The 27,082-nt window shown below is 39.0% G+C and overlaps 1 protein-coding gene across 1 annotated transcript; it reads right to left on the bottom strand.

The window, feature by feature from the left end:
• Nucleotides 1-6,511: 6,511 nt before the first annotated feature.
• LKRSDH (lysine ketoglutarate reductase/saccharopine dehydrogenase) lies at nt 6,512-25,018 on the bottom strand. Its single transcript, XM_017609253.1, has 9 exons — nt 24,599-25,018; nt 19,667-19,813; nt 17,378-17,554; nt 14,291-14,669; nt 13,640-14,214; nt 8,323-8,393; nt 7,174-8,258; nt 6,937-7,113; nt 6,512-6,878 (listed from the first exon to the last, which is right to left on the bottom strand). Exons 1-9 carry the CDS (start codon nt 24,719-24,721, stop codon nt 6,760-6,762), a joined length of 2,853 nt encoding a protein of 950 aa, XP_017464742.1. The 5' UTR covers nt 24,722-25,018; the 3' UTR covers nt 6,512-6,759.
• Nucleotides 25,019-27,082: the final 2,064 nt, after the last annotated feature.

The raw sequence follows: 27,082 nt of genomic DNA, 5'->3' as shown, positions 1-27,082 counted from the left end.
GGTCGTTTTCCCAATCAACTGGGGCAATGAAAGACCAATACCTCGGAAACTATACTGATGGCTCCAAGACCTACTATGGTATCAGGGCTCTACCAGAAGGCTCCTTTTCTCCAGAATGGATCAAGTTTACTCTGTGGTTGAAGCCAAAATACATGCCTTTGAACATGCTTGATCCAGTATGTAGAAAGCGGGGTGATGCTCAAAGGTTGTGTGGGATTGCCATCAGCTCTTAACACTTATTGCATTCAGAAGCTGGGTTTAGCTGATTTCGGTACCAATACATAGTGATAACATGCCCAATAAGAAAGCAGATATTATCGCCGGGAAAGTGGATTCGAAAGGCTTAATAGGCCCAGGACTGTTATGGCAACTTTCGTCTTATTGTTTGCGCTGTAACCACCTCTGCGATTTTGGCTGAGTTCAATAAAGCATGCCAATTGAAATGCCAAGTATGTGAAGCAAAGTCCTCCTCAATCTGGTCTTTCCATCGCAGATGAGGTCTCCCTCTTCCTCTGCCACAATCAGCGGGATCCGAGTTGAATATGTTCAGGGCTGGAGCATCTGTATCCATTCCAACAAGTTCAAGTCAGCAGAGCTGCTGTATTTTAATCCACTGCAGTATTTCCATGTCGTTGTATAGCTAACACAGTACATCGATCCATTGCGTGCGTAAATCTTCCGAAAATATTTGACACCATATACCAGCACGGGCATGATGAGTGATTTATAGAGTATGGTTTTCGTACGTCGAAAGAGTATTTTACTTCTCAATTTCCTGCTGACTCCAAATAAGTACTTGTTTGCCATCTAGCGGAATTATCCAAAAGGATAATTAAAGCACTACTTCGCTTTACAAGGCATGACGTTCAGGCTATTTTATGCCGTAGTATGGTATCAATATTACGATCTATTCCACACGTGTGTCACTCTTTTACTACAAATCATTGTAGTTGCTACGTAGCAGCGGTAAACTACAATATCCATATTGTAATTTCTATATCACATGTGTATCACGGGCATTACTGTTCACTGAGGTTAATTAACTGGATACACAGGAAACATTAGAGCACATCACTATGTCCAGACTTCGGTCTTTAGGCTCACCATACCCATAAGAACATGACCTAAATAGTATTAAGCCAAGTCCCTTGTCTCACGGGTTCATTTATAATAAATGAATCAAAGAAGACTTGTAACCCAACAAAATTTTGTAACAATAAATCGCCCTTGGTCGTGGTAACTAAGTGACCTACCCGCTCCTGTAAATGAAAATCCAATTTAAGGTTATAGTCGTTGCCCTAGACAAGGGAAGCACTTGGATAATTTAGAGATTGTCTTTGGTGATACCACGAAAGCTGAACGGAAACCATTAATTTAGTCGGCGAAACGCCCCCAGCAGATTTTGAAATTACGACTGCAGCTAATTTAAATGCCTTAGATCCTTAGGTTATTCAAAAAGTGTGAGCTACAATGTTTCCATCTTAACCTCGCGAAGGCTCGCTAGTCTAATATAAAATGCTGAGTTGATTCCACCTCAACATCCTCTTGACAGCTGATCTAAAAGGGATTAGGTGAGATTCCTAACCATACCGTGTGAATACCAATGGCACAATGGCCTGTCAGGACCCCCACCAATAGTAAAGCTGAGGCACTGCCATACTAAGGAGCTCCTTTGACTGCCTCCGGTCCACCATAGGGCTAAAAGAATTTTGCAATTGCGCATGTCCTAATTTTATGCCAGCGGTCGTTGAGCTTACATGAGGCGCAACCGTTCATTAGTGAACCGCAGGAGTTCAAAGGCGTCCTCAGTTGTTCCATGCAAGGTGATAACATTTCAGGGGTGCCTTTCCTTGCCAAGTCATTAGCCATTCAGTTTCCCGCAAAGTACTATGAGAGGTCAGACATTTCCTTACCACCATAGCGTTCAGGGCCCTGATAGCCGCTTCGCTTGATGGCACTCATTTCCGTCTAAAAGACACTACAGAAGTCCAGAAACCTAAACATAGTTTTGATGGAGATCTACCAGCAAGGACACCCCCACCAACCCTGCCACAAGTTGGAGGCATCCGTAAGGAAGTTCACTACTCCCTTTTTTCAGTAAGCCTACCCCACCCAGTCCTCTCTTGAGACAATGTAGGTAGAGAAGAAGCTACTGGAAGCCATTTTGGAAGCGCAGAAATCTGTCCGTTCAATGATGAAATCAAATCCCCCAGAACTCCAGAATGTCGCCAATATCCACCGGTATTGTTTAGCGAAAATCCCCGATTAACAAAACGATTGTTTTGCTAAACAATTCCCTTCTTCTCATTTGAATCTAATGTGACATACCTGCTTTAAATCTTGAGAAATATTAAAGCTTCATCTTATTATCATCCCGAATCTAATAAAGTATCCACATACATCTTTGCCATAAAAGACAAAAGAAGAAGGCGCGCATTATTCAAACACTTAACAACGCCAACATTTCATTTGCCGGTTTCGCCGCAGCTTTCATCATTTGGTTGTTTGGACAAAAACCTTTTGCAGCACAAAACAAATGAACGACGACGACACTGCGCTGAATGTACCAAATGTCCTCCAGCAATTGCTGAGGCGCACGTCTTTCGACAAACAAACAGACAACAAAGAACGAATAGTTAAGAGCAACGAGCCAACGAGCAGCAAAATGCAAAATATCACACGCTATAAAAAGTGCAACGAGCTTTACGAGAGGCATCGAATGTGGCACAAGTGCTACCGAAACAGACGACGCAGACGAACACATCGTTAAAAATCATTTATCACTTGCTGAGAATTCATGTGCGCCCATCGTTCAGCGCAGCAACGAATATTGACACCAACACAAATACTATCTCCGCCACCTCGCATAGGCTTCAAGCGCACTCACACATACACACCCCCACACTCTAGCGTGCCCGAGGTGATGCGATGATGCAGGTGCGATGTGGTGAATCCTGTGGCAAGCGTTGCGTGGCAAAACGTTGCAGCACTAAATCAAAGCAACGAACACAAATGCATTTTTTCGAACGCTTGCGTTAAATCTTAAAAAAAAGCGTCATTGCTTCGAGGCGTGATTGTTTGCTGCGAATGCAACAAATCTTTGCAGACGAAGGATCCAGCACGGAAAGCGCACAAAAAACGATTGGTGCACGTAAACAAATGCGATTTCAAGTGGATCCGGCTGGTATGTATGTACATGCATACATACACACTTGCTGATAACTGCGGACAACGTCACGTTCTGCCTCAGAGGACCTCAGACAAAGGCAGCTGCCATGGGAAACAGACTAATGAAGGAAGTTGGAAGTTGGAGAGCAAAATAGGAAACGTATTAAGTTTCAGATTCGTCTTGTATGTATGCATTTCTCAGGACAATTGCCCAATTTAACAAATGTTGTGAGCTTTAAAGAAAATTGGTATTTTTGGTAATTTCAGATTTTCCAAAAAATACATACAGAGTTTCGCAAAAAAAAAATGTGTTATTATAATTCGTATACGAATTTGAAGTATATGTAAACATACATATCCATGTAAATATACATACACATACATGTGTAGCGAAATTCGTATTTCTAACACCCACTAAATATCCTAACAAAGCTGATGTAGTGGTTGTCGCTAGAGTGACAAATTGCTTTGAACACATTTCCTCCTGAAAGGAACACCCAAAAAAAAGTACTAGGGTGTGAAAATTTAAACTGCCACAATTTATGATGTCGGATAGCCAGCGAACTCAGCGAAATTTATTGAAAAATATGGAAACAGGCTATGCATGCATACAATCGTATGTACGTACGTAGGAGCGTATAAAACGTGCGATTAGGTCAGGGAGAAAAAATCGATGATTTATAGCTGCAGACAAGAAAGTTTGGCAAAATATTAGGTCATATAAAAATACGTACATAGACGAGTAGAAAGAGTAAGCGGCTTCCAAGAGAATGCGGATTTTTGAAAACACATATGTTTAACCCGCTATCTTTCGACCAATATTGCCATATTCATAGTTTTAAGTAGGGACCGCAACAGTTAAGATCTTTATAATTAAAATCACAATTTAACTGTTAAAAACAACGATGCCAAAAGCCTAATTCCAAGGGTGTAGTCACGTAGGGGCATACGGTTAGAAACAGTTGCACCCCTTAAAGATTACAAGGCGGAGAGAGAGATTCGGAAAATCGGAGCTCCGAGGTGACGAATTGACATCGCGGAGACGACTAATTGCTCGATTGCCTAGGTTAGGTTAGGTGGTAGCCCCGTGTAACCAGAGCTCACCTAGACAATTTGAGATAGTCTTTCTTAATACCACAAATCTGAACGGCACCCTATACTTTATCGATAAAACTCCCCGAGCCGATTATGTATTTACGAATTCGGCTAATCTCAATGCCTCAGAGCTCCTCGGGACTATTTAGGACTTAAGAGCTAAAGTATGTCAACCTTAGCTTCGCAAATGCTGGTCACCAAAGAAGGTAGTGTTGAGGTGATTCCACCTCGTCTTCTTCCAGGCAACTGCGACATACAGAGTCCGGTAGTATATTCAGCCTTACTGCGTGAATACCGATTTGACAGTGAGACGTTAAAACCCCCACCAAAAGAGAGATCTGTGGCTTTGTTAGTTTGAGTAGTGTCCTCCACCATTGCCCAGAAGGACCTTGAGATCGCGCATGTCGTGGTTTTCGCCCAGTGCTCGCTGAACTGACAAGAGGCCCATCTATCCAAAAGTGTACCTCAAGCAATCGTTGACACCCCCAGCCGCTCCTTGTCCGGAGATAGCGTTTCACGAGTGCCTCCCTGGCCAATTCGTCAGCCATACAGCTCCCGTCAATGTTGTTGTGACCCGGAACCCAAATAAGCCTAAAACAGAAGTAATCCGAGGCACCCGAAAGAGAGAGCAGATATTATTTAATCAAGTAAGAGCGCACCTTCAATGTACTCAAGGCCCTGTTAGTCGCTTGGCTATCAGAATATATGCTCACCTGCCTGACTGTTATTGTACTCCGGCGCAGTGAATCCACGCCTCCTTGATAGCAGCCACTTCCGCCTGAAATACACTGCAGAAGTTCGGGAGCCTGAACTTAGTGCTGATGGTAAGCTCTCGACAGGAGACCCCACCAACAACCCAGCCGTCCAGTTTCGATCCATCCGTGAAGAAGCACCTCTCTGCAGAAGTTCCGCCCGGCCCACTCCTTCCTTGAGGGAAAGAAGCTCCTAGGAGCCATTTGGTGGCGCAGTAATCTGTGCGATCAGGTATGAAATCGAAACCTCCTATAAATCTAGAGTGTCCAGTCCTTAAGTCGTTCGACCAATCGGTTTCTCTGTGCGATTGTCTAACTTGGCACGAAAAAGATCGGATCGATTGTTATGTGGCTGTGTGACATGACAAGCCATCCCTCCGAAACCAAAAATCTTCCAAGTTTATGTTTTCAATTTCTGATCACAAAAAATTGTTTATCATGTATGCCTCTGTAGCGCTCACCGTTGACCGCAATGGCGCTTCCAGCAAAATTTTCAAAGAAACATGGGCCAATAACGCCATCGTTCCAAAATCCGCACGAAACTGTTACTCTCTGTGGATGCATTGGCATCTCGACGATCACGTTCGGGCTTTTCGGTCCCCAGATGCGGCAGTTTTTCTTGTTAACATAGCCGCCGAGTTGAAAATGCCCATCGTCAGAAAAGATTATTTTTCAAGCAAGATCGTTGTCCGATGAGTTTGCATAATTTCCCGACGTTGTTCAAGCGTAAAGTGATTCATTTAGTTCCGCGATGATATGATACTGACTTTTTATCATTATTTCCAGAGCGAAAAAGCTGTCAATGTCAGAATAACATACTAATTGCGTTCCAGGTGCTCAATGATTTGTACTCTTTAAAAAATACAAAATTGTTTGCGTCCAGTTCGTAACTATGCTCTCCATTTCCATATGAAGCCTAAGTTTTTGTGCATTGATATATTTATTGAAGTGAACCCATTTTTACAGGAAGGGGCTTCTGTATTTTCTTCTTTAAAGACGGAGAAGTTAGTAAAGGTTTCGCTCATGGTTTTGGTAAAAAGGAAGTTTAAAACTTCGGTTATATCAATGTGTGTATTAAAAGTTTTAAACAAGAAAGTTTATATACTTTTTTAAAACATCGGTTTTTGTTATTTATGACCTTATAACAATTATATTCAACAATTTTATTGAGCTTGAGGCCGTTTTTAATGAAAATTTTTGCGAATCGAATCCCAGTTGAAGAAGTCTAATGGGACATGTGGTGATCTCCGAAATAGCAGCTATAACTTCTGCCAAAATGTAAATTGTTTTTTTTTACAAAAATGTTCATTAAAAACGGCCTGAAACTCAATAAAATTGTTGAAGATAATTGTTATAAAGTCATAAATAAATAAATAAATAAATAAATAACTTTACGAAATACCTAAAAGTTAAACATTCTAAAAATAGAATTAATAAAAAAAAACCAACAGCCACATGATCAAGTGTAAATAGCAGCGGAATAGCTGCGCTTGATTGCAGTTGGCTTAACACATGAAAAAAGTGGAAAAAGTCGCAATTGAAGAAGTCTGATGAGAAGATGTGGCGATCTCCGAAATAGTAGCTAAACTTTTATCAGCCTCAAGCTCAATAAAATTGTAGAATATAACTTTTTTTAAATAAATATTTCTTTGTACAAAAATTTTGTTATAAAAATTATAGACACGTTATCTTAGGCCGTTAAAATTATATTATATACATCAAAAATAAAATCAATCATCTAAGCTTAATTTATAATTCTAGTTGTCTCCGTAGCTGTAAGGCCCTCGGCGCGTAACCGTTGCAACAGTGGTCGGTAGATATCGGGTGTAAAGGGTAGACATACACCGCGTTCTTGTATTTCACCTATAAAATATAGATATTTGCACTTGAGACAAATTAAAAGATGAATTCACAAACTCACCATCCAATATCATTTTAGCTGCTATTGCTGCCGGCTGTCCAACCGTCTGAGCCATAGCCGAGTGTCCACCCGGTTGGCCGTAGACGACAAAGTTGATGCCACGCTCCTCACGACGACCGTCCTGCCAGCGTATGCCCACTTCGTGGCGTAGTATGACCAAGTCACGTTCATGCGGCTCTGCAATTTGGAATTAAATAAATTTTAACATAAATTAACCAAACAGTTAGTCGAACTCACCAAAAGCCAAGCGCTTCGCGAGATAGTGACTTAGCGTATCCAATGGTGTATTCATCTTTTCAACCGGTGTATCTTCCAGCAGTCCTAAACTCTCCAGACCATCAGCGTTTCCGATGCGCTCTATCACTTTTTGTTTCAAATTCTCATAGAAAATACTAGAATCGGACATACCCAGCATATTTATCACCAGTTGCCGCCAAGTGACCTCCGGTCCGTGCGGATGCAACATTGGGTGTGGTTCTGGGTCGATCAAGCCGAGCAATTGCATTGGCTGTACACACTCTGAGAAGCCTTTATAGCGAATGGTGCCACGCAGCAATGTATGCACATCTCGCCCCAGCCCGTAGAGTTCAGCGTACTTCGTTGAGTCGCGATTAGGAAAACCTTCTAGTGCGAAACCGGGCAAGAAATTTAGACTTCTAGGATTCGACATCAAATCACCGCCACCAGATATTTCCACAATTTGGCCTTTACTCAAATACTTTGCCGCTGACAAAGTATTCAAGAGCACACCACGCGGCGACCAAGAAAATTTATACCGCAATGCGTTGTCCGAGTGCTCGGGCGCTGGCAGGCCACCACAGAAACTAACAAACGATTCAATGACACCGCCCTTCTCCTTCACCTCATCGATGCACTCCAGTGCTAGCAGGTGATCAATGCCTGGGTCCAGACCCACCTCATTCATGATGGTAACACCATTTCGGCGCGCTTCGTCATGCAGTTCCATAATTTCGTCATTCAAGTAACTGGCCGTTACCATATGCGTCTTCTCGGCTACACAGCACTTGGCTACCATGCCGTGTAGACTGTAAGGCAACAGAGAAATGACAACATCTGACTTGGCACACAACTCTTGTAAGTGCTCTGTGCCCTCCGTGACGTTGAGATAGACACTGTCCACGCCATTGTATTGCTTAGCAAGGCGATCAGCTTCCTCTTTCAGCGCCGAGCAGACAGTGATGGAGACGTCTCTTTCGCGTGCGAGCCATTCGACAAGAGGCGCTGAGACCATACCAGCACCAAGTACGAGCACTTTTTTGTCGGAATCTAAGCGGCCTTCGATTTTGTGGCGAGAGCGGCAACTGTAAATTTAGACAGAACAAGTTCGTTAGTAATTAGTAAGCACTAAAGTCTATTTCGAAATACCCGTTTGATTCACGCAACTCCTGTATGTACTGGAAATTATCAGTCAGCTTACCATTGCTGGCAATGATGGCCTATAAAAATAAAAGGCGGTTTAAGTATTGGCATATAAACATAAATAGTACAAAATTTTTACATTTTGTGTTTCCATAATAATGCTTTATCATCGAATGTAAAGTATAAATTGTAATTTTCAGACTAAGAGAAGCCAAAACTTACACACAGTCCCTATCAGTTATTACGTTAGTTCCAGTACTAACGGCACCTACATATATATCGTCGATTTAAGTACAAAAGCGCGTATCAACAAAATGCAGAACCGCGTATGTGGGGTTGCATAAATTATTTTCAAGAGAGTTAAAACACTCATGTTTCAAAATGGTTCTCTTTTTCAATAAAGCAATCGCATTTTGGCTAGTATATTTCAATACGAATGGATAAGGATTGAGCCAAGACCTTGTGTGAGCAGACCCAATTTTTGGCTGCAAATGTCAGTTACGCGGTTTTGTACTTTAAACGACGATATGTATGCCTCCCGGCTGGGAAATCTTAACTCAAGTGTCTACCTTATCAGCAAGTTGTTTCTATTTTTAGCCAGCAAATCTCTCGCATATACGTACAAGCATGATAAAAATATAGTAAGGTAGAACCGCTGAGAGTCACTTTTAAAATTCTTGACGTTTCCAAACAATTTAATTTTTAAATTTACTCACAAACTCACACACACATTTTCATTTTCAATCTCAAGCAACAACAATTTCGTACAATTTCAATTTTTTATTTTCATTTTTATATGATTTTAAAATGTTGGCAAACTTCAAAAAAAAATCATGGCCGACAAATTGGGAGAACGGTTATACCTTGCTATGTTTTTATCATGCGTACAAGTGCATTACATCCCAGTCGAGAAAATGAAAAGCTCTTCTAAATAAACGCTGAAAGATAGGACTTTTCAATAAGACGTTGTCTTTAGAAACTGTTTCAAAAAATATTTGAACCTCCCCCGATGCAAAGGCAGATGAGAAGTAGTGTTTCTAAAGCAACATAAATCAAACAAAGAAAAAAGTGGCAGCAGGGGTGGTGTGTCAGGAGTTAAGTTGAGTTTGTTCTGCGTCACGTCGTTATTTGGTGTAAATTTTCCCTTTCAAAGGAAACTGAACCGAAATTCCTTAAAACTCCGTCCATTCTATACAAACCAAGAGTAAAAATCGCTCAGAGAAAGGTTAGGGTCTTTGCCGACTGCTATGAATCCTGTATGTATGTATGTACGTGTACGTCGCACATGTTTTTCAAAAGTTCATTAACTCAAGATTTCCGGTTGCCAGAAAATGCAAAAAAACTATTTCTGAGATCTTCCCAGCTCATCTCTAAAGGAGACTTCCTCATATGCCCCTCTACATAATACCACTATTCAGAGTATGCTAAGTGTGAGGATCCCTGCCTCTTCAATAGTAGGACGCGGCAGTCCTGTACATCCTAAGGGTATGGGTTTGCCTTCACCGACAGTTTACTTACAGAAAAACTTCGGGTAAAAATCAATATGTATGTCTTCCAAAAGGATCTACCGGCCACGAACTTCAGAGTCTCACAAGTAAAATCAAATAGTCTATGGAGAACAAAAACATCGCCGTAGGTTGGCTGGAACATAAAGAGGGCTTCCGATAACTAAACATGCTTTTAAAAAGACAATTTCGTCTGACGCATAATGGGTTGACAATACTATGAGCCACGGGATAACAAGCGTAGTTGAATCCGGAACCATTTCATCCACTTTGGGACAGGAAAAAGTCAGATGGTTTGCTGCGATAGATAAATCCTCTATTATGGTCTATCGTAGGAGACAAACCACTCTGCCTTCGATGATCAAAGGTACGCAGATTACCTACATTTTCATCCTAACCAGACGTAGATTTGGAGACTAGATTTTAAACCTACTACAGAACGCGCTAAGCATAGGCCCCAAAAAGAATAATTATCTACTCTTTACATCAAGACTCAACTCATGACATAATGTGCAGGACAAAATAAGCTTTTACACCTATTCTTTTACAGGATTATCTTATAATAAGAGGGGTGATTGCGCATTCGATTTGTGGAACCGTAGCTTTCGAGAAAAGATGCGTATAAACTTTAAGATTTTTTCCGTAATATTTAGAACCAACTGGAACAGTGTGTTACGTAAGCCCCGGAAGGATATTAACATCAGCTATACATATAGCATCGCTGCAGCGGACTGTGGCATATAACCCAGAAGGCTCCTTTTTACATGACAAGGTAGCTCTGTGTTTCAGTCGAAATTATTGCATTTGGATGACGAAGTTCTTCAAACTGGAAATACCAACAAGTAGTACCGATGTACTCCTCCACCTTACTAGGCAGGGGGTTCCTCAACGATACATGAATTAAAAAAAAAAACCTAGATGTAGGAGCAGAGGCATCTTGAAAGGTGGGGTTTTGTCACATCTGCGTTGGGTAGTGGTTTTAAATGGCTTGCTATCGGAGCGGGAAAAAAGGGTATGCCGTGTGTCAATTAAAGTACTTGGTTCTGATCCAATGTAAATAGGAGGTTATCGTGTATAACTAACATTGAGGGAAGGGTGAGGAATGCGTCCGATATCTTGGATGTAATTTATTGGCTCCAAGAAACCATAATTATGGGTTAACTGTTTGTATCGTCGGTGAAACTGCAAAACGGTCTATGTCTATTAGTACCCTTGACAATTAGATGGTCTCTTACTTGCACCGGAATGGATCTGCAAATCGTTACACCCTAATAAACGAATGACAAAACTGTCTATCTCTGCCTGATGAAGATGAACGATTGCCAGATTAATGAATCACCAGAGGTAATAAGTGACATAGAACGTTTTGCAGTATCACCGAGGATATGGAGTTCTCGCCTGGTGAAGACATAAGGTAGTAAGGCTCAGAGAAACCGGATGACAAACAACTCGACGTCTGGACAACCAAAATTGTTTGAAAGTGTCGATTTCGTTCCTGATTATACGGATCACTGCGTCACTGAAACGGCTACAATCAGCCTCTTCTCCACACATATTACCTCAGAAAATGATTGGGTGCGGCGAGTGGATTGGAGCGATGGGTCGAAGCTTGATGGAAGAGTTAGCGAAGGAGTCATCTGCCATGAGCTCTCCATCAACATCAGTTTAAAGCGTCCAGACTTCTGTAGGCAGAAGTGACTGCCATTAAAGACACAGTTCTTGTGAGTATGGCATCAATAAGCATCTGAAATTATATAATTAGACTTTCATGTGTACCAGGCCACAGTGGCATTGCGGTAAGTGGTATGGCTTACGAGCACACGAGGGAGGGAACCCTTTATGGCACCGCGAAGGTGGGCGTGACACTGACACCTGTGTGACTCACTCTTGGTCTTCAAGTCAGCTTACATCGGGCAAAAACTAGGACAATTAAAATTGCAAGGTCCTTATGGATCAAAGTGGACCGGATACGGTCAAAGGAGCTCTTTATGCTCGGAAATCTACACGGCCCGTGTTTGGTTGCATTTCTGAAAGGTCACTGTAAACAATAAGATCTCCACATGGTTCTATCGGAATTTACGAGGTTAGACTAAAACTCACACCTGCAGTTAACTTGAGGATAAGGTAGAATCACCTCAACACCCTCTGACCAACATTCGCGGGGCTAGGGTATTTTGGCTCGCATTTAATAACGAAACTTGAAATTCTCGCGCCGTTTCATCGATTGAGTAGTGGTTCACGTTCGAAATATCATGAAGGTAGTTAGTCCCCACGACGACCTCCTAACAGCGTCTACCCTAACCTAAGGACTTGAAGAAGCTTGGAAGTGGACAAAAGTTTATAGGGAATATTTTGACAAAGCCGACGGTTAACTGGCTTATTTCTGTCGTAAGTATGACTGGCCGTGCTCCAGTAGAAGGATCTTTCGAAAGCAATGGACTTGTTTTTTATATTGATATTAATAGCTGCTGGAACTTTGCAAAAGAGCAACCGGGAAGTTTTTGCAGATTTTTGACTTAACGACCTTATATTTCGTATATCTAGCGAAGTATGATATAAAAAGATCGCTTTCAACTAAGGCAATATAACACCTACCGGCATTATTTTATTACCATTATTTTGAAGGTAAATTTCCTCTCTTAGTCGCTGGAATAAATCGTGGTTTAATAGCACAAGGCAAGACAAATTCGGAGCGAAAGTCGTCGGGCGCTATATTTGCCTACTCATTATTGTATTAATCGATGCGAAAAGGAGTGACGGGGTTTGACTAAGCTCACGTCGTTATGCATAAATAATAGGTGTTAAATATATCGTCGCTACCATGTCAAACTATCGAACGTGCAAAAATGCTTTTTTCAATTACGATACCTTGCGCATGCGTTTAGAATGATACACAAGTTGCCAAATCGTCAAATTTCTAGTCTTATTAGAAGCAGAGGATACTGGCTTTAACAAAGTGCCGAATGCCACACTTTCTCCTAATGACAGCAACATGTTCTACAGCCGTTTCTTTGCTCTCCTGAAAAATAGCCATTTTCAAATTCGGTAGTTTGACATGGTAACTATTTAGGCGCGACTGCTAACAGCAGGCGACTAAATGCATTTTATGTACTACAGCATGTGCAAAAATTTCCTTCATTAATTAAATGAAATTTTTGCTCATGCACTTCTCAACTGTCACATAATAAAACTTTCTTAAGTTACAATTTGATGGCAGTTCAAATTATGATCGGCGTAATCTGATGCATTCTCCGGGCACTGCTTCCGGAATCTTTTGCGAGCTCTGCATGGCTTACAACCATGCAAAGTGGTAATAGTTGATTACCATTGGCCAGAGTGCCTACCCACCAGTAGCGACAATATATAAAACTCATATTTCAGACCATTAGCAATTTAAGGGTTTAAAAAATCTGTTTGTTTAATTTTACAACATTTCGACTATGTATGGGAAGACCTCATGGGATAAGTAACAAAAAAAAACTGGTGTACTCGGATAGAAAAATAGAGAGGGAGTGAGAAAGAAACCCGGCCCGATGACCCGCTTTGACCGCGGTGGAACGTGTTTATCTCCACAGGGAACGCATTGGATTTAGTCAAGCGCCATCAACAGCCATCCTCGGGAATGGAGCCATCAAAATGAGCAAGACCACAACCACAGCCACAGTACAAGGCCATAATTGGAGCGCTAACGTGTGCCTAATTTCTGATGCAACCTACCCGATTTTGTAGTAATAATTGCTAAACAAAACGTGAAATGTAGTATACATAGTTGGAAAAGAGACAAAACACAACAGTTGTCCTTTTACACAAGCACTTACCGACTTAATGGGATATAAAAAGTTCTCTTCCTCAAGTGGTTTCTTCGCATCACTTTTAATTATATCATACACAAATGGACTTAGTAGTTCTCCAAAGTAGTCGGTCGATTCACGCGGTAGCTGTGTAGGCATATTATCAATTGAGCACACCAAAACACCTGGTCCCTTAAAGCTCTTCATATCCTTGTTACGATCCGCATCATATAAACAGAATGGCGTATCAATTGTGGTGCATTCGTTCATGAACTCAATGGAACCGCCAGGATCAGCAGAAATATCACAGATAGCCAACATGCGATGCGGCAACGCTGGACTGCCCTTGCTAGTGGGTAACCAAGGCGTATTTGCTGGTCGCAGCAAATTTTTAGCATCCGGTATGCTAATCAATTTCGGACTACCTACCGCCCAGTAAATACCATTAATAATCACCGAAGCATAGGGTGCGATTTTCGAACTGAATGTAGAGATGTAACGCTCTGGAAACTCATCATATTCACGTGCATCAAAGCCTCCACCTTCACGTCGCTCCAAGTGATCCGTACGGCTTACTTCGCAGCCATACAACTTGTTCTGACCTACGAACACAAAACACACACACACACACAGTACGTTAATTGCTTTGTTGCAAACATGTCATTGCCTGCTACTTACTGCCATGTTCCGCCACCTTGCGCAGCATCTCAGGCGGCACATATTCTATAGGCAATTCCTGAAACACTTCCTGTGCACCTTGTGATACATTGCCCGAGCCAGTGAACACAAAGGTCAATGGCCCAATGGATTTAGGCATCATGCCCAATGATATTTCATAGCCACAATCTCGTATTGCCTGTCGCGCCATTGATGAGTTGCGGTAATTATGCGCCGGCCCGATGTGCATAAAGGGAGTGTGATGTCCCAATGCCAGCAGACGTAACCCAACGCCATGTAGGATATTCACCATTCCCGCTACGCCAGCGTATTTGCCAAATGCAACTTGACGTGCGCCACGCTCGTCCACTATGCGTTCGTAATCAATCAAACGGATATTCTGTGAAAAGCCATCAAAATCAGAGTGGCAGGTTGATTATAATGTAATTCACTGCGAATATGTGGCATATGTATTAACAAATGAGTAGATAGTAGAATATGGACATTAGGGCTGGTCAATTTGTGTGGGAGATTTTTTCGACTATGCGCGTAAAGCACAGAGGGATTCTACGTGCAGTGTTAAGCAAATTTGGCGAAGAAACCGTGGGTCTAAAATCAATTTGGAGTTTACCAAATCGCGAAAATAGCTTATTTATCATTTTGCTGTAGTGTCGTGAAGAAGTGCCTAAAATTTTGTATAAGAACATACTATAAGCGCTGTTTTGGTATGAAGAATCCTTTTCTGGACTTACCTTTTTCTTAAAACTTCCATCAGAGGCCACAACAGTGGAATTTTTTATATTTTCTTCGAAATCTATTTCCGCAATTTGGCAAACTTCAAATTGATTTTAGACGCATGGTTTCTTCGGAAAATTTGCTTAGAATTACACATAGAATCCTCCTATGCTATATGCGCATAGTCAACAAAAAAAAAAAAAAACTGACCCGCCCTAATGTACATATATGTTTGTGTACGAGTATTATGAATTAATAACTTATAAAGTTAACGAATTAATAAATTTACTTTTTCAAAAGACCAACTTTGACATTGTTTTCACTAAAAGTGCTGTCATTTCGTAATGATAAATTCGTGCAAAATGTACGGGCGTTTTATAATTTCGATTACTATTTGGGCTTACCGTGTAGTTCGTGACTATGTGTAAGTAGGTGAAGGTTTTTTCTAGACAACCTTACTATCCAACCACCACGAAACACGGGTGCAATCAACCGAAATAAATTCATTGATTTAATCCTGTGGCTAAGGCTGAAATCACACCGGATCGGTCAAAACATTTTATGTTGCGCCGATTATAGCAGAAAGATGGGCAACTCCCCTTCATCGCTACAAATAATACCTAACCAAGCAACTCCTCATGGCTCGACCATAAATAATGCGGCGGAAGAGGTTTTAAATTATTTCAAAATAGTCGACAGGACCTTGTATGCAATATTAAAAGGCTTATTCCACGATAATTGGGCGGGGTCTCCCTTCTGTGTGGATTGGGCAAAGTATTCAATTCGATTTCAATCTTCAGGCATGTATGCATCAGACCAAATTATGCTTAATAGCTGGTACATGCACCCTACCATCTCTTCGCCGCTGACTTTTGAACAGCTCAGCCGGTATACCATCAGCTATGTGGGCATTGTTATTTGTAAGCCTCATAATTGCTGTTAGTTAACGCCTCGTCTTGGTCGTGTGGAAGGACATGAGCTCCGCCTTCATACATTGGTTCCAGTTCTTCTCCATAAAATGCACCACCTGCGTGCTAACTCAAAGGCGTTGATAAGTGTTCCCTCCATATCTCAAGTGTACTCTGAATATTTGTAACCAGAGTTCCATTTTCGTCTGTGGAAAAAATCTCTCCGGTACTGTGTGAAAGACTAAAGCACTTCACGAACCAACTGATTGGACTTTATCAGTGTATATGCAGACCTCGTAAGTCCGCCATTGACCAGATTTTCATAGCACGTTAAATTCTGGAAGATAGTCAATATGCAAATCCGCACGCACTATCTTTTTTTTTTTTTTTGATTTTAAAGCTGCTTTTGATAGGACGAAGAGAAGCTGCCTGTACAATGTCATGTCTAAATTTGGGATCCCCGCAAAACTAATACGGCTATGTAGAGTGACGTTGAGCACAACTTTCAGCTCCGTCCAAATTGGGAAGCACCTCTCCGCGCGCTCTCATGAGATTTGTTTAATCTGATGGTGGGTAGATGGTGGAAAATGTTATAAGAGCGACAAATCTGAACCGAAGCGGCACCATATACAGCAAAACACGAAGCTGCTGGCATACGCAGATGATATTGGCCGAACTCCAGTGATGTCAGCGCAGCATTTTGCAGCTTAGATAAGGAAGCTAACGAGGTTGGTCGAGCGGTGAACAAAAAAGCCTTCGCGTATTGGAATACACGTCACCATTGGGAGTCATAACTTTGAAGTAGTGAAGGACTTTGTTTACTTAGGATGCAGCATAAACACCACCAATAATGTCAGTCTGGAGATTAAGTGAAGAATAACTCTTGCCAACAGGTGCTACTTGAGGATCGGTAGGCAATTGAAAAGCAACAAAGATGAGGGGGCTTTGGGGCTTTCGAGACAAGTATTCTACGAAAGGTTATGACCCGATCGCGTGGGCGGGGAGTACCGAAGAAGATGGAATAACGAACTGTATGAGCTTTTAAATGACACGGACATAGTTAAGCGTATAAAATTACAACGATTGCGCTGGCTTGGACATGTTGTACGCATGCATGACGACGCTCCGGTGAAAAGATCCTTCGACTTCGCACCAATGGGTGGACAACGAAAGCAAGGGCGCCCACGAACACAATGGTAGAACCAAGTGCAGAAGGACCTGTCCCCTGTCCGCACTTGTGATGAACAACTGGCGCGAATCCGCAAAGGAGAGATGCATGAAAGTCGTATTATGAATTTTCACAGTGTTAAAATATAGTTGGTTGTTGTTTCAAATCCTCTTATTAAGGCTTTTAAAGTTTACGACATAGAACAATACGACACCGTTGTGAATACTCAAATCATTTTTTAGTGTTTTGTTCTTAGTTCATATTTATAGAGTTTGAATTTAATTAAAGAATACTTACTTTTTCTAAAACGGCATCCAGCAATGGCATATTCGACTCTTGAGCCTTAATCGTGTGCGAGAAGAAGCAATATGTTTTGCCTGGAATTAGCGCATCTATGGGCACCTGTTTTACACCAAATATCACAGACGCCTCACTTATGTCCTCCTGTACAGTGGCGCCAGAATGCATGTAAACCTGTGTGATATGGAAATTGTTGTTTAATAAACAAGTATTTGAAAAACATAATATTAATTTGAACTGAAATAAATTGTTAATCTATAAGATTCGATATACATATCAAAAAAATAAATAAATGAAAACATTTTAAAGACAAAGTTGAACATTAAAAAATTGCCACATCGTTGCTAATAAATATAAAAACAGCTGGAAACGAACTTGAAGTTTCCAAATGGAAATTAAAGTTTTTAAATGTCGCCAATTACTTTTTATGCCTAGTTTAAATTCGGCATAACATATACAATTTAAACAAAATTTTTTTTTTGCATTTGTATTGCTGATATTGTAATTACTACATACATACATATATAAACATTGTGCATCAATATACAGCTAATAGTACATATATATGTATATACATATGTACACAACATAGAGGTTAAAAAATTGCGTTGCCCCAAAAAAATACTAGAATTCGCTATTAAATATCTCCAAAATTTTAACAACCTAATCTAATCTTCAAATAATTCAATTTTATTAGACCTTTCCACAGCTAAACAACAACAACAATGAAGCGAATATCAAGTTGCAAATGTGATTTATTAAAGGTTTTTAAAGAGATTATATCATTGAATTTATATGCATGTCAAATTCATTGAAATTTATCTGGCGATTTTAAATTTAACTAATTAATTAATTGTGGTCTTGCACCTGTCGCGGTTGTCCTTATTAATGTAAAACAATAAACTTACATACATAAATGCATATACAGTATAAATACATAGATATGTATACATATGTATCATTTAACGCAATACATATAAATGAGAGATAATCTTGGTTTCTGTGCTGAATACTTCGGCACCACGTGTCACTCAATATAAAAACATTTACGTTTTTATTTACAAATTATTTTTGTTTTCTGTTTTCCGTCGTAGATTATTGCATTGGCCCCCCGTCGAGTGATATCTTATCGCGTTCAAAATGCCTTGTGACGTAGACATGTTTGTACATATACAAAGTGTGGACACTATGTAAAATAGTACTTTAATATAAGTAAACATTAATTTATATGTAGAAATACATAATATGTGCTTAGATCTGCCTTGTTGGCATACTTTTGCAATAATAAAAATAATTTGCTTGTTCTTGTGAATTGAATCAACTTTTTGTTTATTTTCTTTTTATTTGTGATTAATGCTAAATTATTTTAAAATAGTTTTCATTATACTTTATATTTATGGTAATAAAAAAAACTACGGTATATGATACTCATAATTATACACCTAACAGCCAATTTTCTAAGACAATTTGCAGCGAATATTGCTGATAACCCGAATTTGCAGGACCTAAGAGCTAATAAAGAAAGCAAAACAAAATATCGATATAGGCAGTAAAAGGCACGCAATAAAGAACAAAAACCCGAAAAATAGGCAAAAGGAAACACTTTTTAGTAGAGTTTATTTTACACAAAAAAAAACGAAAAAACAAATACAAACTAAGCTCGAGTAGTTTCATAATAGAAAGGATTTTCTTCGTTCGACTTTTAGATCATAATACCTTAATCTATCTCTTGATGTTTATCTTTCGATTATCGCAAAGGAAAGCCTTAAATTAACTAAGCCAGCGCTCGTCGCCAAGCTGAGCCAAGCTGTCGATATGCAGAAAGAATCAAATCATATCCAATCAAGAAAGAACCTGGAAGGTATATCAATAGTTCGAGCCCAAGCAAAAATATGCTCTGTCTTTTGGTGGCATCAGCGACTTTCGGGTTTTCGTAGAGCTGAGACTTCAATGTCCCAAAAGTCTTCGTGTAGTATTTTAAAGCAAAGCAAGAAATACGAAATACTAAATTTAGTTCTAAAGCTGAGTTTTTTGTTTGTTTTGCGAGTTAATACTTTCATTTGACGCCTTTTGTTTTAGAATATTTTTATACATATATATGGAAAAACTAATATTTTATATATACAATAATATCGTAAGAACTAATACTTAAATATTTATTTTAATTTATCTGCATTGAAATAATAACTATGAAATTTATACTTTCATATGATGCCTAGTGTATAGAATGTATAGAATTTAAAATATTTCGATAGATTACTACATACTAATCGTTGACTAACTAACCTGCATGGGATAGGCTCGCCGATTCGATGGCTGCACGATAACCTTGACACCTTTTTTCACCAACTTTTGCACATGCGATGGTCCAAAAGGCGCACGTCTCTCCCAAACCGATTGATCTTCTCGTCGTATAGCGATAACTTTACCGTGCTGCAAAATAAAATTAGAAATCATATGACTGCACAACTTTTACTTTCTTTTTTTTATATATTAATCAAATAAATAGTAAGCACTTGTTGGTGTAGGTTGATTCTTTGACAGGGTGAGAAGATGATTTATTTTGTATTCGTACTGAATGAAGATAATGTCTTAAATTTTTTTTTTTAGAAAGACTCTCTAAGTTTAAGATTCTTCATCTAAGATTATACACCGGCTAATGAGTATTTTCCACGAAGCGCAAATTTTGGTAAAATCCTCAGAACTCTCTCTAATCGATCGGAATGTGGTATGAATCCCGTATCCTAAATAACGCCGGCATATTCAATAAAAAAGATCTTACAACGCTTGAAAAGAGGCTTTAAGGAGTCAGACTATCGCCAACATTGTCGAATGGTTTCCTGTTCTGCAGGTAGAACTCAAGCCAAGTTAGGGCGATGATGCGAACTTCCGACATCCCTAATTTGGCGACAAGTAGGCCATGGTCTGAACTGTCGAAAGCGACTTGAGATCCGTTCTCTATTGCATCCTATGTAAAGCGAAATTTGAGATAAAAGCCATGCTGCTCTGTATAGATATGCTGCTTAAAGGCGGAAAATAAGCAGCTATTGACGAGTTTGTCTAATAATTTTGGAATTATTGAGAGCTTGATCTATAATTTTCCACCAGATTCCTTAAGCCTGATTGAAAAATAGATGCAATGAAAGCAAGAAAGTTCCTGAGTAAAGGCTTTTATTAAAAACTAGTTGGAATTTGATAGTTCGAATAAATGGCAAGCCATTTCCATTTCGACTGATACGCATCTTTAAATAATTCATCAAACTTATTGAATAATTTGAATGTAACTTTTGAAACACGTGGCAACCCTCATAAAACATTCCAAATGTGCAAACCAAAGATTTCTTAACATTCTTTTGTTTGCCTACGGTATTTTTATATTTCATATACTTTTTGTATTAGTTAATTGGGTTAGACCGTCCAAAGAGGTGTCAGCCCTCTTAAAAACTATTTTCAGGCTTAATCCTTGTTAACTCTCCTTCGCCGCGATACATACTTTAAATAACTGATGGTTTAGTGGAACTCCATTTTACAAACATGTGGCAACCCCGCTAAATACAGTTCAGAAAGAAAAAAATTTCAAAACACCTGCGATTGATGCCCGTATTTTAATAATTCATTTAACTTATTAAATAATTTGAATTTAACTTTTTAAACATGGTGGCAACCCTCTTCCAACACCTCAAAAATATTCTTAGCCTTCACACTAAGGATTTCATAACACTCCTTCGTTTGACATCCATGTTTTGATGTTTCACATATCTACTAGGAAATGCGGTCGTCCAAGATAAGATTTCACGGGCCATTCGATATCCTTCTGCCGTCGGATGCTGACTGGGACGGGAAACTTGATCCCTACGCCTGAACATATCAGCTGCACACCGATGGTTCCAAAGTTGAGTGTGAACTTGGACCAGACGTTTTCTCTAAATCTTTGGAATAAAGAAAATCAACCCATCTGCATGGCTTTGCAGTTGTTTTTCAAGCAGAAGTAAGTACTCGCCATCGCTGAAGATTGTTACAATTTTACCATGTATCCTGGCGGTCATTATGGCTCTGGCATCTTTTGAACAGTTAGGTTTCAGACGAAGTAGATTTAGCTTTAGGCGCCGGTCATCGAACCATTCCCGGAAATTAGGCTGCAGATGAATTCGCCAGGGAGGATTCCACATTGAACTCAATTCTGGACCATGGCCAGTAGCATCAAACTGGCATATAGCCAAACTCATTTGGCGGTATATCTAGTAAAACCCTAAAAGAATGCACAACTTAAAATAAAAAACAGACATAACATTGGAAGTCAAAATTTACACGTGCGTTCACGAAGTTCCTAAACAAATTCAAATTTAACCGGCGAAATTCAGAATTCCGAATTCTGCGTTTTTGAGTGCTTCCGCCACACACATCTCCTTCGGGAATGAGCGAACGGGAAGCAGTAGTTTCAAGATGGCACCAGTGAATTTCTATACGCATGAATGGAAGCTTGACGGAAATATAGGGGATGATTCTTTTATGCAGGGCCTTTTATTTAGGCGTCCAGATCACTGCATTGTTTCCCAGGCAGAGCTGGCATTAAGGAAGCAGTCGAATGTCTGTTAAACTGCTAGACGTTGACTAGAGTCAGACAGCCTCATTTCGGTACCAGGCCATATTGATATTGCAGGGAATAACGTTAGGAATAAATTGGCCAGGAAAGGTACCCTCGAGCACGGTTGCCACACACTTGGAGAAAATGTTACCAACAAATTTTAAAAAGATTACCAAAAAGTTACCAAGTTTTTTCTTTTGACATAAAAATGGGCGTTAAATACTTACGCCTTCGATATTGGAATAATATAAAAGGTATTTAAAAAAGTAATGTACATTATTTGATCGCATCTTCTCTTTACTTTCCATACTTCATGCAAAAAAATCAGTGGGCATTTTATTTGACCATTCATAACTGTTTTATTTATCTATAGATTTTCTTTGTTAGTAGCTAGATTTTATCATACAGCGTGCTGAGTTTGAATATGAATTTTTAATTTTTTCATACAAAAAAATTAATAATAAAGTATTAATGATTAATAAATTTCTCAGAAACTACTAAGCCCATCGAAAAGTGGTGTGCAATACCTAACGCTCGTATCTATACTATACTAGGCAGTATAATACTTTTTTTTTTGATTCCAAAGATGAATACTGCGGGTTTTCCCAAAAAACTGCATTTATACTTTTTTGCTGCCTAAATTTTTTAATACACAATGTTCGTGGAAATACGTTATAAAAGTGCATATACATACATATGTATGTATATACTGTTAGGTGAAAAAATAGGGGCACGATATCTTGACCAGTTTTGACTATTTTCCTTTCGTTTGTTCAATGTCTATTCATTTTTTATTAAAGTGTAGTTATAACAACAACAAACTTTGTGTTTATAATTTATAATAACTATATTAAGGGTACTCAAACTATACTCGTTAAGGTCGTAATTTGGTATTCGGTTACTACCACCACCATTGTTTTGTTTTTGTAAATTACTGAATATATCATTACCATTATCATTATTATCATTATCATTAACGAGGTGGCAAGTCTGATAATGTGATAACACACGCGTTAAAATGTCAGCTGATTCCTTTTTGTTACTTTTTGCTGGAATTTTCTCGCGCGAAAAGAGCATACATTTCAATAAATCTTTCTGTCGTTGAATTAATAAAGATTTATAAATAAAAGAACTTCACGTCAGCTGATTCGAAAGTAATTTTGGTCAAAAAAAGAATAAGGGCGTTCGAAGTTGAAAGTGTTACCGAGTTACCAGATAACGAATTAATGCATTAACGAGGATAGTCTGAATACCCTTATTAATAATACGGTGAAAGTTTCAATAGGCTAAGAATTCGCGTTTCATTCAAAAAAATTTTTGAACATAGTAACTTTGCATGATTCAATAATACAAGGTTCGATAAACTGACAGTTGTCTCTCTCGCACCGCTCCCTTAGCAGTGGCACCGTGTTGCTTCTTTGTAAATTTACATAGAAACAGTGTAGCTTTGGTGTGAAATAGAAGTATAAGCTTTCGTGAAATATGTTTACTTGTATGTGCATATGAAGCATATTTAACTGATGAAAACATAAACTGTTTTTAAATTAGATGTTTACATCAATCTCATAGTAGTCTTATTTTAAGTTTGAGTCATTTTGAAGTTTTTATACTGCTAAATAGCACATAAATTACGTAATTCACGTAGATATATCAATATTACGGTCAACATTTCGTTTAAAATGCCAGATTTCCTGCAAATACATTAGAATTTACAAAAAGAAATTTCACTAATAATTTCCTACTTTGCGTACTTTTCTACTACCATTTTCGCACCAAGAGATGGCATTCTTCCCCTTTCTCCGTCCTTCGTAAATGCAACCTTTTGTAAGGGAGTGTCAAACCGCAGCTGTCAATAATTATCTAACCTTGTATTATTGAATCATGGTAACTTTGTATGGAAGAAAGTACGTGACGCGGTCAGCAAAAAAAAGACTTCAGAAATCAACGCTATTTTGTACGCTTTAAACTAAAATTTTGTTGTGCAACTTTTTCAAATTTTTCTAATTTTTGTATAAAGTGCGAAAGTACTGTAAAAAATGCTTTTATTTTTAAATGCAGATACTGCAAACGTATTTTTTTCGCACTAATATACAGTTTTTTGTCGGAAAAAAGATACAAGCGTTAGCAATACCATTTACTTTTCATTTACTAACTGCGTAATTAGGTGGAACCACTTTTTTTTAGCTAAATTGCGGTAAATTACAAAAATTTCGGAAACCGTAGAAAAAAAATTGACTCGATGTTCAGACGTAGCAAGCAATTCTACAAAGAGAATAAAAGTTATCAATTTTGGTAACATTTTACCAAAGTGACTACCGTGCCCTCGAGTTGATTTCACCGGTTAAAGGTTGGGAGTACTTTCTCTTTGGTGAGTGAATTGGGCATATACCAAACTATTGATTTTCACGCGATGTGGCTAAATATCACAACGAATTGTCACTATCACGCTGTTGTTCTTTAAAAATCTTATCATTTTATGCTAAACATTGGCACTGTTATGGAGTTATAATAACAACAAAAAATATTTGATTCATTTATTTCGCGATTTTTATTTTTGGCCCACTGGCAACACTGGCCATAACAGCTTTATAAGGCAAATTTAGCTATAACATACGAAATTTTTTTGCACTCACATGGCGCCATCTATTAAATGACTTTGTGGCTGCATCCTTGACCGTTATCAAATTACTTTTCGTTGCTGTGGCCGTTGCAGCAGTCACAGATAGTGTAGCACGAGACTGTAATAATCGCATCATTTTATTGCTTAGTTTTTATAATTTCATAGGCTTATGAATAAATTAAATACATAAATTAAACATGTGAGTTGGAAAAAAAAAAATTTTGGAGTCACTTAAAACGGTTATTATTTATTGTTTTTTTTTTTTGTTTGGATTCTTATCACGTGCGAGCAAGTAAATAGTAAATTAGTTGCGTTTACACTTTTTTTCTTAAAAAGTGCAGATCGAACGCCAATAAAAGTAGTTCGATTTCGTTTCTGCGCGCCGATTTTCGATCTGCTTCCAATGAGAGTTTAAAACGTTCTAATCGCGACTGGAGTCGACAAGCCCCTATCAGTCCGACAGTCAGTAGCAAAAGTTTCGTACGAAATCTTTTATGTCCGAAAATATAAACAACATAAATAAAACGAATTCTGTTTAAATACATACTTATGCATGTACATACATTTGTATATATGTATGTACACATGTAAGTAGCACCAAGCTGATAAGAGATCCCGGTTATCAATGAAAGTGTACAGCATACATATGTACATACGTGATTGTATGAAATGTTTTTTATGCTTTTAAATATTATAACTAATTTTGCATACTGTTCAACATCAGTGGCTTCCTTTCGTTTGTAATTGGATTTTAGTGGATAATCAAAAATTAGCAAAAATATTTAATCTGCCAACATTTTGTACATACGGATGTATGTTTGTATATACATACATATGCCCCAATGTATAAGCATACTATGTTCTCAGTACATACAACTATAAATATATGTTTCTTGATAACGAAAATTTATATGACTACGTGGATGCCGGAAATTGATTGGGTGCTAAAAAAGTCTCAACACAAAATTAATTTTCGCGCCTAAATGATTAAAAAACTAATAAATTTAAATTGTTGATCCCTTTAAGAAAATTTCTCTAGACTTAATCATTTCAGAGAAACAAAAAGTTAAAGGACCTAAAATGAACGAAAATAGTTAAATTTGAAATCAATGGAAAAAGAACGTGTACACCAGTTTAGTCAAAAAAGTTTTGAGGAGAAAACAAAAATTGAGAAAATATCTTTAATGGGGTTAAAACGCTATTTTCGTCATCCTGATCATACTTTCTTCTTTATTTCCGGTTTAGCGCTACCTCCAAAGCGATTCTGACCAAGTTCAATAAATCACAGCAGTCACCTACACAAGTCATAACAACTGACGCCAATTGGAAATGCCAAGTTTAGCGAAGTCCTTCTCCACTTGGTCTTTCCATTGCAGTGGCGGCCTCGCTCTTTCTCTGCCGCCACCATCGGGTTCCCATCTCTCTGGTCTTGAAACCTTTCGTAAGTCGCCTAAATCTCTGGTAAAATTTTCTGGCATTTTTCCTGTCGGCCAGCATTTCAAGCTCTTCGCTAAATAAATGCGCAAAGTTATCGGGAAACTGTCCTAGAGGGAGTACTTAAGCCACGGGCAGACAAACATTTTGGCCGCAGACGTTGGACCTTCCAACAGGACTCAGCCACAAAGCACGCATCAATCAAGAATGGCTGAGAAATAACATTCCATGCTTCTTCCCATCAACACAATGGCTTTTCTCACCAAGATTTGGCCCAGTCCGTTCATTGCCGGAGGACTTTAGCTTTTCACACAATGTGGGGTATCCTCGAAGTCTTACACATTGCACGAAATGCAAAAATACTATTCCCAATTTGCAAGAGTACGAGAGCACCCCATTGCAAACTTGTAGCTTACATCGGAAGCAAGCTGCAATAGTCTATGTGAAATACAATAATAATACATCATCCTTGAAACTGATATTCGTAGTCTCTCATAGTCGGGTGTTGGAACATCGATTTCATCGTCTTGGACTGGCTGCTAGGTTCATCTTCTTTCTACTGGTTTCAATTCTGTGATCATTCAACAGAATGGAAAAGTGTTTCATCCATAATTTAAGTATGTTCTGGAGATAAGTCACTAGGTCGGCGTTGTTGAGCTTAGGTTAGGTTAGGCTACGTTGATGAGGTAGTCGGTTCAAATTACCAACTCACTTAGACCTTTTTGAAGGTCCATTGTGGTACCACTGCAGAAGGCGGGAACCTCGGTGACTAATCTTCAGAGAACCATTTCGAAAATTGATAAAGCGTAGGATTGGCTTTATTCCTACGCATGATAGTTCCGTAAGAGAGCTAAAAAGGGCCTTCCTAAACATCCTGCTCTCCTCCTGGCCAGAGCTGGTCAGCTACAGAAGAAGTGCTCTATGGTTTCGTCCCCTTCCTCAACCCTGCAACTTCTACAATATTCGTTGGAGAATATTCCTCTCGAAGAGTGCCTGCCAAATAGCCAATGACCGGTAACACAAGCAATGACCCTTGCGATATCCTCTCTTGGGAGGCAGAGCT

The sequence above is a fragment of the Rhagoletis zephyria genome, unplaced genomic scaffold (assembly GCF_001687245.7).
Source record: "Rhagoletis zephyria isolate East Lansing unplaced genomic scaffold, Rhagoletis_zephyria_1.1 Rzeph_scaffold_00206, whole genome shotgun sequence".
Taxonomy (NCBI): domain Eukaryota; kingdom Metazoa; phylum Arthropoda; class Insecta; order Diptera; family Tephritidae; genus Rhagoletis; species Rhagoletis zephyria.
The sequence above is the reverse complement of the archived record's forward strand: the minus strand, read 5'-3'. Positions and strand labels throughout refer to the sequence as shown.

Excerpts from the sequence above, each read along its gene's own strand:
- LKRSDH (XM_017609253.1), bottom strand. The coding sequence starts at position 24,721 with ATGATGCGATTATTACAGTCTCGTGCTACACTATCTGTGACTGCTGCA. Across the intron at positions 17,555-19,666 it reads GGCGAGCCTATCCCATGCAG|GTTTACATGCATTCTGGCGC; the intron begins GTTAGTTAGTCA and ends CATATCACACAG. Across the intron at positions 7,114-7,173 it reads CGCGAAGCGCTTGGCTTTTG|AGCCGCATGAACGTGACTTG; the intron begins GTGAGTTCGACT and ends TCCAAATTGCAG.